Raw genomic sequence first — 15,081 nt, forward strand, 5'->3', positions numbered from 1 at the left:
TGTTCAAAATTTTGGGGGGGCTGTTTCAGTTTTTTTTTTTTTTTTTGAAAGAAGTTTCTCATGCTCATCGAGGCTGCATTTTTTTTTTTATATAGTAAAAACAGTAATATTGCGGAATATTTTTAACAGATTAAAACTAAAATTAAACTATTCAAATATTTTAAAATGTACTTTGTTTCATTTATTTGAAATAGAATCTTCTAAAATCTTTTGTAAAATTATAAATGTATTTACTGTCAATTTCAATCAGTTTAATGCATCCTTGCTGAATAAATGTATATTGATTTATTAAAAAATAACAATCTTAAATATATATTAAATAAAATCCTTACAATGAACTGCCTCTCTCTCTCTCTCTCTCTCTCTGCTTTATTAACTTACAATTAACTGTATTTTTATTCAGAAACATTAGCAGATATCTTTAATATAGTAACTTATTGTTATGAAAGGACTAGGAAATTTTATTATATGGACATTTAGTAGAAAATGGAATCAGCCCAACTACTTTGCTACTTGCTATTGAAAATCTATTTATGCACCACATGAACAAGATTTCTATATTTATGGTCTGCATAAATATAGTATAATTACATAAGAAAACTGTAAATTTGAACTCTCAAAGTGTAATGTATTCAAAAACACTAAGAACAGTTAGAAAAACAAGCAAAAGGATATGGAAAGCTCACATTTTGAATTTGAGTTACACTATTTTAAATGCAACTTTTGACATTTGATTGAGATGAATTTAAATCTAATGTTTAACATTTATTCCGTTTGGTTCCAAAGAATCGTGTCATTCAGAGGCCCTCTTTTCCATATTAATGAAGCTGCGGTTGGGATTGGAGATTTGCTGCTTTTGTGTTAAGCTACACCAACTAACCTTTTAGTCTAAAAAGAAGAGACACCAGACAGCAAACAAAAGCTTCCCCACCCCCACGTCTTTCATTTCTCATAACGCAACTAAACAACTCATGTTACCTTATTAGAAGATTTCCTACAAACCAAAGTACAACTGTTCAAAATCTGCAACTATGTACAATAAAATTAATTCTGTTGAGTAACTTGCCATGTGCTTGTGCGTTCAAACAACAGGACTCAGAGAAAAAGGGCTTCTTGGACAAATTCTACGCGGTTCAAGATGTGATCATAACGGTTCAAAATGCTCTGGATGAAGTGGCCTGCTTTGGGGAAAGAGTGAAGAAGTGAGAAGTTCGGATGTTACTCATACCTTTAATGTTTCCTTTTTTAGTAGCGTTAATTTTGTGTAATGAATGCATGGTTGTATGTTGTATATCATGCTGTTCCTCTCTTTCAGCACATTTAACTGGTCTGTGCCTTTTCTGAGCTGGTTAGCCATAATGGTTCTATGTACCGGTGCCACACTAATATACTTTATTCCACTACGATACATTGTGCTGGTCTGGGGTGAGAATTCCTATTGCTTTTGTGTATTAAACACTTTCCCAATGGCTTACTAGTCAGATTATTTCTTGTTGTAATGAATAATTGCAGAGTACCTTTTAAATAGAGATGCATTTCTATACATAAGATGAGTTCTTGCATTCTAATGATTTAAAGGGTATAATATTTTGGATATTAGTAGGATATGAACATGCATGTCCCACACAGGTATCAATAAATTCACCAAAAAACTTCGGGACCCCTACATCATTGAGAACAACGAGCTGCTGGACTTCCTGTCTAGGGTTCCATCAGATGTCCAGTTGGTAAGTGATTGATAAGTGATGTATTTTCATTATTTTGCATGATTTACAACATGTTTGTGCAAAATATGCTCATCAGATTCAATACAAAGAGCTCAAACCAGAGACTTCTCTGAGCCCAAGCAAGAAAAGGAGGAACAACCCCGGATAGATGCTGAACTGTGACTTTACGTTTCTAAATCAACAGCCTCCAAAGCACTGTCCACGTACAATACACTGTGAATTTTGCAAAGGAGATTGTTTTAAAAAGAAAGAAATATTTCTATCATTATTTATGCAAACTTGCACAACTATAATATCTCAAAACCTAATTGTTCATGAAATATATTTTTAATTATTTATATACCCATTTTTATTCTGTCACTGATTCACAATCAGTGTCTTGAACATTTTTATTCAAAGAGACTTATGTGGAGAAAAATGCTGCAAGCCGGATTCAAACTTGTGTCGCCCACATGAGCACCATAGCTCAAAAAACATGTGCCTACCACTTGGTCACAGCTACAGCAAATTAGTCTTTTTAAATGTGATTTTTCCAGTCAGTTGAGTCTATATAATGTGGCTTCTGGTGCAAAAATATCAGCATGAAAATGTTCTTTCGCAAACGTCTGCACAGTTGAATGTAATAAATGCAAATGTCTGACCATGTGGCTTTTTTTGAAAACACCCCAAAACTCTACAGTGAACTTTGCACCTTTGAGGTTGCTCTATAATATCATTCTTCTTGGATAATTATTTTTATCCGCAAGCACATGGAGAAACTGCATGCTGTGCATCTAAATGGAAAGAATGTACACGTGCATATGAAAAGTGACTGTAAATATACAATGTGGAAACATTATTTATGTTGTTATGGACATGTTTACCCATGACAGATGTCACATGCTATGATGAAATTGTGTTTTATTGTAATATTTGTACATTGTGTTGCTTGTTAATGATGCGTCAATGATCTATGAGCATGTAACTGTTAAGCAGATATATTCAAGCAGATAAATTTTATTAGTTGGATGAATTAGTTGTGCACATGTAAACAAAAAAGGCATGTTCATACAGAAACCAACTAATGAAAGTTGTTCTCTGTGAAATTTTGGTTATTTATTTTTAAAAACTATGAAATAATAGACCTTTTTCTGAATGTCGGTGGTTTGTTTTGTATTTATTGGTCTTCTAAATTCTACATTCTTATGATGAAACATGAAATCACATTTCTAATCCATGTTACTTCTGTACTGTATGTGAAACTGGTAATTTAGAAAAAGAAATGTAGGGCAGGATTTGATTTTTTTCCATCAGGAATTGATTGGATCTCTTTATGAACATTTTTTATTTGGCTCAATGTGCACCAATGAATCATTCACAGTAAGACAAGAATAAATAGGGTCAGTTTTGATTCCATGATGACTTTAACCACACCCTACAGAAGGAAATAAATTCATTAATTAAAAACAAATTATTACATGCAATTAAACATGGTGCCAAGGGGTTTTAAGTGCATATGGCATTGTATAATCCAGTATTTCCTCCTTGTGTAAAATGTAGATTGTTAATCATTTGTCCAAGAGCATCTAATTAGCTAATCCAGATTAGAGATACAGTATGTGTGAAGTGATGCAGTTTCTGGAATGGGGGCAGGGACAGTAACAGATGATGAATGAGTCATCAGGTGGAGTTTTGCTTCTCCATTAACACTTTCATATGGGCAACTGCAGGGTCCATCTCCCAGTTACAAATGAAAGGTTTATAATTAGTTTCTTTAATATCTGCCTTATTAAATAAATGCTTCTTTGGGAATCAGGACAGACTAATTGAGCTATGAAGGGCATCTTTTTAAAGTAGCAAAAGAGCAGTCTCTGGCCTGGGCTTTTAAAAGAGATTAATGAGAATTTAAACCGGTCTTGGGTTTCCCTTCTCACTTCAATAAAAGACCTATGTAATTCTCCACAGTGCTCCCACTGATGGTTTAAAGATCCAAAACAAGATGGTTGAGTAAACACATATAATACATATTTCAAAACCTTGGCTATACAATACACTAAACAAAAGAACAAATGTCAGTTTTAATCATACTAGTCAAAGCTATGATTGCCTATGTTCCCTAAAATAGAAGTTGCAATTGCTTAATTTCAAGTTCAACAACAGATCTATATTTAAAGCAGCACTATGTAATTTTTTCTGTGTTCAAAATTTGCAAAATGTATATAATGAGCGAGTACATCATGAATTCATCTTCCAAACCGCGTTTTTGTCTTATTCCGAATCACTACGGTACACTTATAATAAGTACTTATATTTGGACTATTGTAGCCTGGTTGGGTCGTCGCCGCTGCGGAGTAACACATACCTGCGTGAATCGCCATAGACATAAACTTAGAGAAGTAGCTCCGGTTGGAATGTTCTTCCGCGGGATGTGTGCAGTTCTGTTTATTAACCGCTAGAGCGCCAAAAGTTACATAGTGCTGCTTTAAAGACTTGACTGCTATGTCAGTTTTTACATTTTCAGGGATATGTCGTGAATCTCATGAAAACATGTTCAAGTCACATTTCCTCCCAAAAACTGGGAAAAATAAATAAATAATAAAAAATTAGATATATTTTGCATCCAGAAATTTTTTTAATTACTGCAATGAGTATTTATTGCATTATTTTTTATTTATTTTCAATAAACATTGTAAATGCTATCACTATCATGTATAAACACTTTATATATATGTATAAAATAAATGTATATATTATTTTTAATTATTTAAATTATTCATATATTTGCATTGCAGTAATGCAGAAATTAACTGAGGAGAAATGTGATTAAATGTTATTAAAATAATGTCCCAATTAAAAAAAAAAGACTAATGGTACTAAAATATGCTTAATTTTCACTAAGAAAAATATCATTTTATAAAAGATAACTTACTTTTTTCTTTTGATTTTAGGTTGAAATATGACCCAGACATTTTGTGAGATTCTCCCATCCATACCATAATGAAAATCTAAATTAACACTCAGTTTAAAAACAAGAGAAAGGAATCATTATAAATAATAGTCAGCACAATCAATCAATTTTATTCATCATTATATGGAAACCCAGTCACACACAATACAAAAACAAAGTTCTAATCAAAGCACCAATACTATTGAATTGCAGTCCATTATTCCTCAGAAGCTTGAAGCTCATCCTCACAGCTCAAACATTACGCCCCCCGGCAGAATTCAACACCCCCTCAGGCTCAGATACCCCACAGGATCATGAAGGGTGGAAAAGGTAAAAAGTGCAGGATGCGACCTGGATATCATTGTCAAGAATGTATTTATTGTGACTCCTTATTTAACATTGTTAAGTGTAAGGATTTGCTCATATGTTGAAGGAAGTAGTAGCAGCAGCACATCTCATGAGGTTTGTTTGTGTCTCAGGCCAGGCATGAACGCTTCTCTTACACAGTCTTGTGCAATCAGAAAGAGTTTCTAGAAAACAAAGTCCAAACACTTTAATCTCAAACTTAAGAGTTCCACCACACATAAAAATAACAGCTAAACACCAGCACTGACACAATGCACAATGTTGAAACAAGTCAAACAACAAATTACAGAGTAAAACACGCCTAGATAATGAACCGTAACTTGTTCATCTCTATACCTCATCTCTAACTGATCAGAAATACCAAAGACTGTGGCATGGATACAACACATTTAAAATTAATAATGGGCCGATCTGTATGTGGAACACGTAGCAGCGGTTGGAAAGCAATGCATGAAAGCTGCCCCCAGGTGTTGAGCAGAATATGAGCACTGGCACCTCTGCGGGTTCACACAAAGTGCTATGCATCTAATTGCTGGAGTGTCCACTCACAGTCGCCGTGTTTCTCCATGGCATACTAATGCACTCTCGGCTCCGCAAGCGATGAGTGCCAGTCTGGCCTTGTGTACTCATGGTGTCTGTAGAGCTGATTAGCGGGGATTTTAGCCATTGCTGGAGAGCTGTGCAAACAGGACAAACAGACTCCTGAGTGTTCGCAGATCAGGTTATTGTTTAGATCTGCCGGCAATGGTCACAAAGTTACTGTTTAAAAAACTGAAGATGGTAGATCTGATGTATTGGATCAAGTAAGATTGAGAAAGAATTGCTATTGAGTTGAGTGTTTACTATTCTTAAATTTTTTTTTTTTTATTGTTTTATATTTTGGTTTGGTTCAGTCGCACAATATGCCTGTCTATTTGTAATAATTTTCTGCAAGTTGTTGTAACATATAATATCGTTGAAGATAAACACAATGATGACGCTTCACCATCTTACTATAAAAAGTGTCTTTCTCCATTCAAAAAACAGCCATGTATATCCAAGTAAAATTCTTTCCATGGAAGATATGAAAGATGTCTCATTGTTTTTGCCCATACAATGAAAGTCAGTGGGGTCCAAAACAACAATGTAAATGATGAAGGTCAGTAGAATTGTCATTTTTTGGGTGAGCTATCCCTTTACGGCACACAGATTAAATTCATGCATCAATTTTGCTTCATTTGAATGGAAATAAGGAAGCATTCTGAAGCTTGAAAGGGGAAACAACAGTCAGTTAAAAAAAGAATCCATGAGACACATATTGCTTAACCTCTTCAAAAAGATTGCCTTTCTCTTCAACTGACTGCTCTGGTAAGTACACTTTCTGATCTGTTATACAACTACACAACCCTTTAAAAATTTTGAGATCAGTCAGTTTGTGTTAATTAAATAATTTTTTTCCCAGTAAGGCACAATAAATTTATCAAAAGTGACAATACACTAAACAAAAGAACAAATGTCAGTTTTAATCATACTATTCAAAGCTATGATTGCCTATGTTCCCTAAAATAGAAGTTGCAATTGCTTAATTTCAAGTTCAACAACAGATCTACGTATATTTAAAGCAGCACTATGTAACTTTTTCTGTGTTCAAAATTTGCAAAATGTATATAATGAGCGAGTACATCATGAATTCATCTTCCAAACCGCGTTTTTGTCTTATTCCGAATCACTACGGTACACTTATAATAAGTACTTATATTTGGACTATCGTAGCCTGGTCGGGTCGTCGCCGCTGCGGAGTAACACATACCTGCGTGAATCGCCATAGACATAAACTTAGAGAAGTAGCTCCGGTTGGAATGTTCTTCCGCGGGATGTGTGCAGTTTTGTTTATTAACCGCTAGAGCGCCAGACAACGTAGTGCTGCTTTAAAGACTTGACTGCTATGTCAGTTTTTACATTTTCAGGGATATGTCGTGAATCTCATGAGAACATGTTTCTGATCTGCTATACAACTACACAACCGTTCAAAAGTTTGGGATCAGTCAGTTTGTTTTAATTAAATAATTTTTTCCCAGTAAGGCACAATAAATTTATCAAAAGTGACAATAAAGAGTGAAGACATTTATAATGATACAAAAGATTTCTATTTCAAATAAATGCTGTTCTTTTGATCTTTCTAGTTAGCAAAGAATCCAAGATTTCCATAAAATATTAAGCAGTAAACGGTTTTAAATATTGATAATAATTATAAATGTTTTTGAGCAGCAAATCAGCATATTAGAATGATTTCTGAAGGATCATGTGACACTGGAAACACTGCTGAAAATTCAGCATTGCATCACAGGAATAAATACATTTAAAATATATATCAAAATAGTAAAAAGTTATTTTAAACTATAAAAATGTTTCCCAATATTTCTGTTTTTGCTGTATTTTTTCATCAAATAAATGCAGCCTTGGTGAGCATAAAGATAATGATATTGAATCAACAATAAACTGACTTTGACTGGTTTCTACTGTCCTCTTGCATTATATCAGCACACGTTTTTCCTGTTTAACACTGTAAAGCTGCTTTGACACAATCTGTATTGTATAAAGCACTATATAAATAAAGGTGACTTGACTTGATACTTCTTTCAAAACTCTCAGTAGCCAGTAATTCACAGAAAAAGTGAACCTGTATTTAACGTATAGTTTGGGTCATATTTTCTTTTATTTTGCTTAGTTTAGGTCTGGTCATGGTTTTTAGGATAAGAGCTGCCAGCCAACCTGTCCATGTTGGCATATGAGGTCTGTCCGGAAAGTATCCAGCCATGTAATATGAAAAATAGAGACATGTATTGAAGAAAATACAAGAAATATTGTACATAGGACCATGACGCCTCAGTCCCCTTTAAAGTAGGCACATTGGGACCTCACACAGCGTCTCTTCCACTGTTCAAAACACTCTGCAAAATCCTTTGTTGGACTCGCCATCAGCTGCCTCGTCATATTTTCCTGAATCTCATCGATGCTCTGAAATCTCTTCCTTTTCAAAGGTGATTTTAGTTATGAGAATGTGATGTACATCACATTTTGAATTATCATTATCACTCAACAGCGTCTAGTGCCCCCACTGACTAGTACAGTGAAGTCATCATTGTTCACGCATGCACGTTCCACTCTCCTTGGCTGCAGGGGTGCATAGCTAGGGAATTCTGGGCCCCCTGAAAAAATACTGATGTTGGCCCCCACTGCCCTCTACTCAAATCATATAGTACAAGATATGGGCATGGAGGCCCTCATCTGGTGCCATGCTTTTTTTTTTTTTTATGAAATAACAAAACAGAAAATGAATAGATACATACATGCATGCAAATAATGGTTCCCTGATAGCACACATACATCACGGAGGTGTCAATTAGATTTTTTATAGTATTTGATCATCTGCAATACGTCTGTCATATAGACATTTAGAAGATGTCTTTAAGATGTTTATTATTTAGAATATATGTAAAACTGCTTTTTAAAAGATGTTTATCCAATCTTTGTACACAACAGATGTTTTCCTGATGAAATGCTCTTCAAAACACATCTTGCAGACATTGTGTGCCTGGGTTTTTATTGGACAACAGCAAAAGCAATAAAAAATGTTGCAATAATATAAATGTATTGCTTGTATCTCCAGTCTGTCTGTGTCTAACAGGTGAGGTAAACGTTCAGGAATGTGAAAGAATGCAGTCATGTAAAATAAAACCACTTAAATTTCTCATTGTCTTCGTTTTTGAAGATAATATGGTACTGCATAATATTTTATTAAATAAAGCAAATAAATATATCCATCGGTGCAGTGAGTTGTATTCTGTAATTTTTTTTATTTAAAAAAAAATGCACTAACCTGTCCTGCAAAACAACCTTTTGATAGACTGATTAAGCAGTTCTCCTGGCCTCCCTCTCCTTTTCATGACGTTACTGGTGCCCAGATTCCCCCCAAACCCCCCCTCCCCGCCATATTTTCAGTCAGTCTCACTTCCACTGTAACTTTACTTCTAACTTCAACTGTTCTCGGAGCAGCCTCAACTCTGATTGGTTCTGTTCACTAGCTGGGGTGGGACCTGCAATTTTATTGGATCCCTCTCCTTTTTGTAGCAGACTGAGCAGAAATAATTAATAACCATCAGACTAAACCATTATTATGGAGGGAAGAGAGAAACTATTTGGAAAGCATTTTAAACTAAAATGCTTTTTTTTTAGGTTTTCATTAAACTCTCAGGCATACAAGCTGACTTTGTAATAGGCCTACTAAAATTATTCACATAAGAGCAGGGGAATAAATAGCATAACTACTGGATTTAGTGGGCCCCCTGGGCAGAGGGAGACCTATAATTATCACCCCCTTTCACCGGCCCTGCTTGGCTGCCAGGTTGCATCGATGTCGTGCAAACCATTCTTGTTATATTTACAATGGCTGGATTTTATCTGGACATACCTTGAATACCCAATTTGGACAACTTCAGAAAGTATCTAATAATACATTCTCTTATTCACAGGAGTCCCCACAATCTTAAGAAAATGATACTTGTGTTTATTTTGATATGTATCCTCCACTCATCTCAAGGCCTCAACTGGGCTTGGCGAAAGCTTCCATGTGATGTGACACTGTCCAACAGCTCCGTCACCTTGGACTGTTCGGGAAGATCTCTGAAACGAATTCCGAAAAACCTGATCTGGAATACAACTGAACTAGACTTTGCAGATAATAAAATAAGATACCTCCCAAAGGACGCCTTCTGGAATCTGACTAATGTTACATGCATAAACCTCAGAAAGAATCAGATTGAAAGATGCCTTGAAAAAGATCATGGGATTTTTTCAAAATTGACTAAACTGAAGAATTTGCTACTCGATGATAATATGATTACAGCATTTCCAAGAGACCTCCCTCCTGGACTGCAAAGGCTGAGCCTCAATTCCAACCGTATCAAGACAATTGGACCATCAGATTTTGCTGGAGCAAAGAAACTCAAAGAGCAGCCTCAACTCTGATTGGTTCTGTTCACTAGCTGGGGTGGGACCTGCAATTTTATTGGATCCCTCTCCTTTTTGTAGCAGACTGAGCAGAAATAATTAATAACCATCAGACTAAACCATTATTATGGAGGGAAGAGAGAAACTATTTGGAAAGCATTTTAAACTAAAATGCTTTTTTTTTAGGTTTTCATTAAACTCTCAGGCATACAAGCTGACTTTGTAATAGGCCTACTAAAATTATTCACATAAGAGCAGGGGAATAAATAGCATAACTACTGGATTTAGTGGGCCCCCTGGGCAGAGGGAGACCTATAATTATCACCCCCTTTCACCGGCCCTGCTTGGCTGCCAGGTTACATCGATGTCGTGCAAACCATTCTTGTTATATTTACAATGGCTGGATTTTATCTGGACATACCTTGAATACCCAATTTGGACAACTTCAGAAAGTATCTAATAATACATTCTCTTATTCACAGGAGTCCCCACAATCTTAAGAAAATGATACTTGTGTTTATTTTGATATGTATCCTCCACTCATCTCAAGGCCTCAACTGGGCTTGGCGAAAGCTTCCATGTGATGTGACACTGTCCAACAGCTCCGTCACCTTGGACTGTTCGGGAAGATCTCTGAAACGAATTCCGAAAAACCTGATCTGGAATACAACTGAACTAGACTTTGCAGATAATAAAATAAGATACCTCCCAAAGGACGCCTTCTGGAATCTGACTAATGTTACATGCATAAACCTCAGAAAGAATCAGATTGAAAGATGCCTTGAAAAAGATCATGGGATTTTTTCAAAATTGACTAAACTGAAGAATTTGCTACTCGATGATAATATGATTACAGCATTTCCAAGAGACCTCCCTCCTGGACTGCAAAGGCTGAGCCTCAATTCCAACCGTATCAAGACAATTGGACCATCAGATTTTGCTGGAGCAAAGAAACTCAAAGTTTTGACATTAAACAGGAACTGCTATCATAATGTCAGTATAGAACTGACAATTCACAATGAAACATTTCAACAATTAAATCTAACTGAGCTAGAACTGTCCAAAAATGGACTAAAAAAAATACCATCTGCTTTACCCAGATCCCTTCGCAAACTTTCACTTCTCCTAAATAGGATTGACTGTGTTCATGCCTCTGACCTGAACAGCCTAACAAACCTGAGAGTTCTTGATTTATCTGGAAACTGCCCTTTTTGTTTCACCGCTCCATTCCCATGCACTACCTGTCAGACAAAGAATAACGCTCTACAGATTCATCCAAATGCTTTTAGTGAACTATCCAAACTACAAGACCTACGACTGTCTGGAAATTCTTTACAAACGATCAACACGTCATGGTTCCGGAACCTTACTATGTTAAAGTATTTGTATCTTTCCTTCAACTCATTGATAAGTGAATTTGAAAGAGGACAATTCTTCCGTGTCCTACCGCAATTGGAAGTTGTAGATTTCTCATACAATAATCCGTCTCAAACATTTTACCCAAGATTGAAACTCTCGAAAGGTTTTGCTAGTTTGGAATCACTACAAACACTTCACCTAGAAGGCTATATTTTCCATAATCTTTGTGAGGAAGATCTCCAACCTCTCTTTGGTTTGAGAAACCTATCCGTTCTGAACTTGGGAGTCAACTTTCTCCAACATGTCAATCTATCAGTGTTCAAGAACTTTCACAACCTCTCTTTGATTTCATTGATTGACAACAGGCTAACATTCACAAGTCCTATTCGGAGAGAGGAGTGCAGAAGTGATGTTCTTTCTGATGACAATGAAGGAAACCGCCGTGAAGGCCCCTACATTCACACAAATGAACAGTTCCGCCATTATCCTCCATTTACCAAAGCCGAATGTCTGGCAACAGGACCAGTTTTGGACCTCAGCAGGAACAACATTTACCATATCAATCCAAATTTCTTCACAGGAGCAGAGAACATAACTTGCCTCAATCTTTCCTCCAACTTCATTGTTTCCTATTTCAATGGTACAGAGTTTACTCACTTTCCCAAGCTAAAGTACCTAGATTTGTCTCACAACAGAGTCTACATGTGTTTGGATTCTGCTTTAAATGAACTGAAAGAATTAGAAGTTTTGGATTTAAGTCACAACAAACATTACTTTGAGGTGGCGGGTGTCAGGAACAGTCTGACGTTTCTGGAAAACCTTCAGTTCCTCAAAGTGCTCAATCTCAGTTGGAATGAGATTAATTCGCTAACCAACAAGACTCTGAAGAGCGACTCGCTGAAGGAACTGCAGTTTCAAGCCAATCGACTGGATATAATGTGGAAGAAGGACCGTGGATTCAAAGGTCTTTTTAAGTCTCTCTTAAACCTAACTCACCTTGATATATCACTTAACAAGCTTAATGAAATACCAGATGATATATTCAGCTTTTTTCCAAAGACAATAAAATATCTTAGCATGAGCAGGAACACACTTGCAGATTTTGAGTGGGAACAGCTCAAATATTTACCCCAGTTAGAGACTCTGGATCTAAGTAAGAACAAACTCAGTAAAGCCACTAGAAAACTATCAAAATATACAAGTTCGTTGAAGGTCTTAGACTTGAGCCATAATCTGATCTTCAAGTTGCATCACAGCTTTCTCAAAGATGTCAAAAGCCTGCTGATCCTCAGTCTTGCTTTCAACCGCTTGCAGCACATCAGTGACGCATCCTTCCAGACAGGTAGCGATCACTACCTGCGCATACTAAACCTGCATAGAAACCCTATCCACTGCACCTGTGACCTTCTGGACTTCATTCTCTGGTTAGAGAAAAGTGAGACAGTCCTTCCTCATCTAGCAACGGACGTTTTGTGTGACCTTCCGGAATCCAAAAGGGGACATCCAATGGTCAGTCTGGACTTTAAAAACGCCTGCATCAACAACAGTATTGCTCAAATCCTATATGTACTCACCTCATCCATCATCACTGTCATGATGTCTACAACGTTCATGATACATGTGTTCTACTGGGACATATCGTACATTTATAGTTTCTGGAGAGCCAAAATAAAAAGTTATTACTTGAAGACGAATGACTGCACTTATGATGCCTTTGTAATGTATGACACCAAGGATCCGATGGTGGCAGAATGGGTACTGAACCACTTGCGTTTTGAACTGGAAGATAGAGGAAGACGAGTTCGTCCACTCTGTCTGGCGGAAAGAGATTGGACTCCTGGTATACCGATCATGGATAACCTGAACCAGAGCGTAAACCAGAGTAGGAAGACGATATTTGTGCTGACAGAGGGATTTGTTCACAGTGGGATTTTCATGATGGCAGCTTTCCTAGCACAACAAAGGCTGCTGGAAGAGGGCGTGGATGTGATGGTGTTGGTCTTGTTGGAACCCGTTCTTCGGCAGTCGAGAATCCTAAACTTGCGGCGCTGCCTGTGTGCACACAGTGTGCTGGAGTGGCCCAGGAACCCAGCGGCAGAAGGCTTTTTCTGGCAGAGTCTGAGAAACGCAGTCAGGTTTGAGAGTCAAGGTGTGCAAAGTAAAATGTTTACAAATTACTTCAGTGGATGATAAACTGGTACAAAATGAGTAGTTTCGGTTGAAATACTCCTGCTGTTGAGATGCTTTCTTGGATTCCTTCTCCTGAACTGTTTGTGATTACAGCGTTGAGGAACTTTTTACATTTATTTGTATTTGTAAATGTATTGTTTATAATTGGTACATTATTAAAGTAAAGAGTTAGTCAAAAATCTATATAGGCGAATGCATTTTTAAGGAAAGTAATTTAAGTTATTTTTGTGTTATTTTTTCTGCTGCCTGAAACACTTTTTTCAGAGCAGAAATAGGATTGAAAGTTTTCTGCCATCAGTATGAGACACACTCTCTAGAACTACATCAACCATCTTAAATATATCGCTATTTTTATGTACATGGGGGACACTGTATTGTACACTAATTTAACACTCATTTCCAAGTTAGTTTTTATCCCATGAAACCAAAGTGCAATGAGTTTTTCACCATTCTGTCTGTAAAGTAGACCCCACCAATGCAGTCACTTCCCTCTTAAACTAATTTTATCAACAACTTCCCATTAGTCTCAGTTATGGTGAGTCACTTTTGTACAGAACATACTCTGATACTCCAGAGAGGGAGTACACTTCCCTCTCTGGAAAGTATATGTTCTGTATCACTTTTGTACAGAACATACTATTTTATCACTCCAGAGAGGGATACAGCGTGGTGACAGATTTTTATCAGTGCCTTTTGTGGACTCACATAGTTATGATACACAAACATACAGTTACTCCAGCTCTCTACGTCCTTCCCTTTTTCATCTTTTATTCATCATGAACCCAGTGATGAAAAATTCATGACTCCAGGCAATGAAATGAATGCAAAATGAAAACTGTGGGCGTATAAAAAAAGGGTGAGAGAAAGAATGTCTCTATCTAGGGTGACGCTGGCACAAGGTGCGGATCACGGTGAGGGCAGTGGGTTCTGAAGAACAACTCTCTGCTAACTCTTTCTATGTTAATAAAGTAGATGAACTTTTGATGGACCCGTTTCATTTCTAGCATTACGAGAACCTGGGCAACTACACTGTAGTGCTTGCTGAATAATATTCTAGCTTAATATGAGCTTATCTAACTAAACATCACTCATCTACTGAAGGCCAACCATGAGAAACAAAGCAAAAATAATATGCTTTACAACTTAGAACCCAAAGTGCATCGCATGGAATACCATTACTTTCATGAATAAATTAAGTAAACCTAGAGTTCCTTAAATGTTACTACAAAAAATTATCAATAGTAAAGGCAAGGGGAAACAAAGTGTACAGTGAAAAAATGGTGTAGAAACAAATTTCACTCAGAAATTGCTATTAAAAGGCACAATATGTAAGATTTTTTTATTAAAATATCCAAAAACCACTAGAACAGAGTTATATAATTTGCTGACTTGTGTACTTACATTATCCCAAATGTTTCGAAGAATGTTTAAATCCAGAGAAATAAGCAATTTTAACTAGTGACACGGACCGTGTCCATAGTGTCATTGTGTCGCCTGCCAATGACGTCATAACCCCTCGATTTC

General features: G+C 36.5%; 2 protein-coding genes across 2 annotated transcripts in view; both read left to right on the forward strand.

Moving 5' to 3' along the window:
• Positions 1 to 2,663, forward strand: part of mctp1b (multiple C2 domains, transmembrane 1b) — a 37,318-nt gene extending 34,655 nt beyond the window's left edge. Inside the window, exons 17-20 of the mRNA XM_016576364.1 lie at positions 1,093 to 1,202; positions 1,316 to 1,425; positions 1,630 to 1,727; positions 1,804 to 2,663. Coding sequence (XP_016431850.1) covers positions 1,093 to 1,202; positions 1,316 to 1,425; positions 1,630 to 1,727; positions 1,804 to 1,875 — 390 coding nt within the window. The 3' untranslated portion in view covers positions 1,876 to 2,663. The remainder of the gene's footprint in view (positions 1 to 1,092; positions 1,203 to 1,315; positions 1,426 to 1,629; positions 1,728 to 1,803) is intronic.
• Positions 2,664 to 10,512: 7,849 nt separating this feature from the next.
• Positions 10,513 to 13,557, forward strand: tlr8b (toll-like receptor 8b). The gene has a single exon (XM_016576365.1). It carries the CDS (start codon positions 10,513 to 10,515, stop codon positions 13,555 to 13,557), a length of 3,045 nt encoding a protein of 1,014 aa, XP_016431851.1.
• The last annotated feature ends 1,524 nt before the right edge of the window (positions 13,558 to 15,081 follow it).

The sequence above is a fragment of the Sinocyclocheilus rhinocerous genome, unplaced genomic scaffold (genome assembly GCF_001515625.1).
Source record: "Sinocyclocheilus rhinocerous isolate Xijiao unplaced genomic scaffold, SAMN03320098_v1.1 scaffold623, whole genome shotgun sequence".
Lineage (NCBI taxonomy): Eukaryota > Metazoa > Chordata > Actinopteri > Cypriniformes > Cyprinidae > Sinocyclocheilus > Sinocyclocheilus rhinocerous.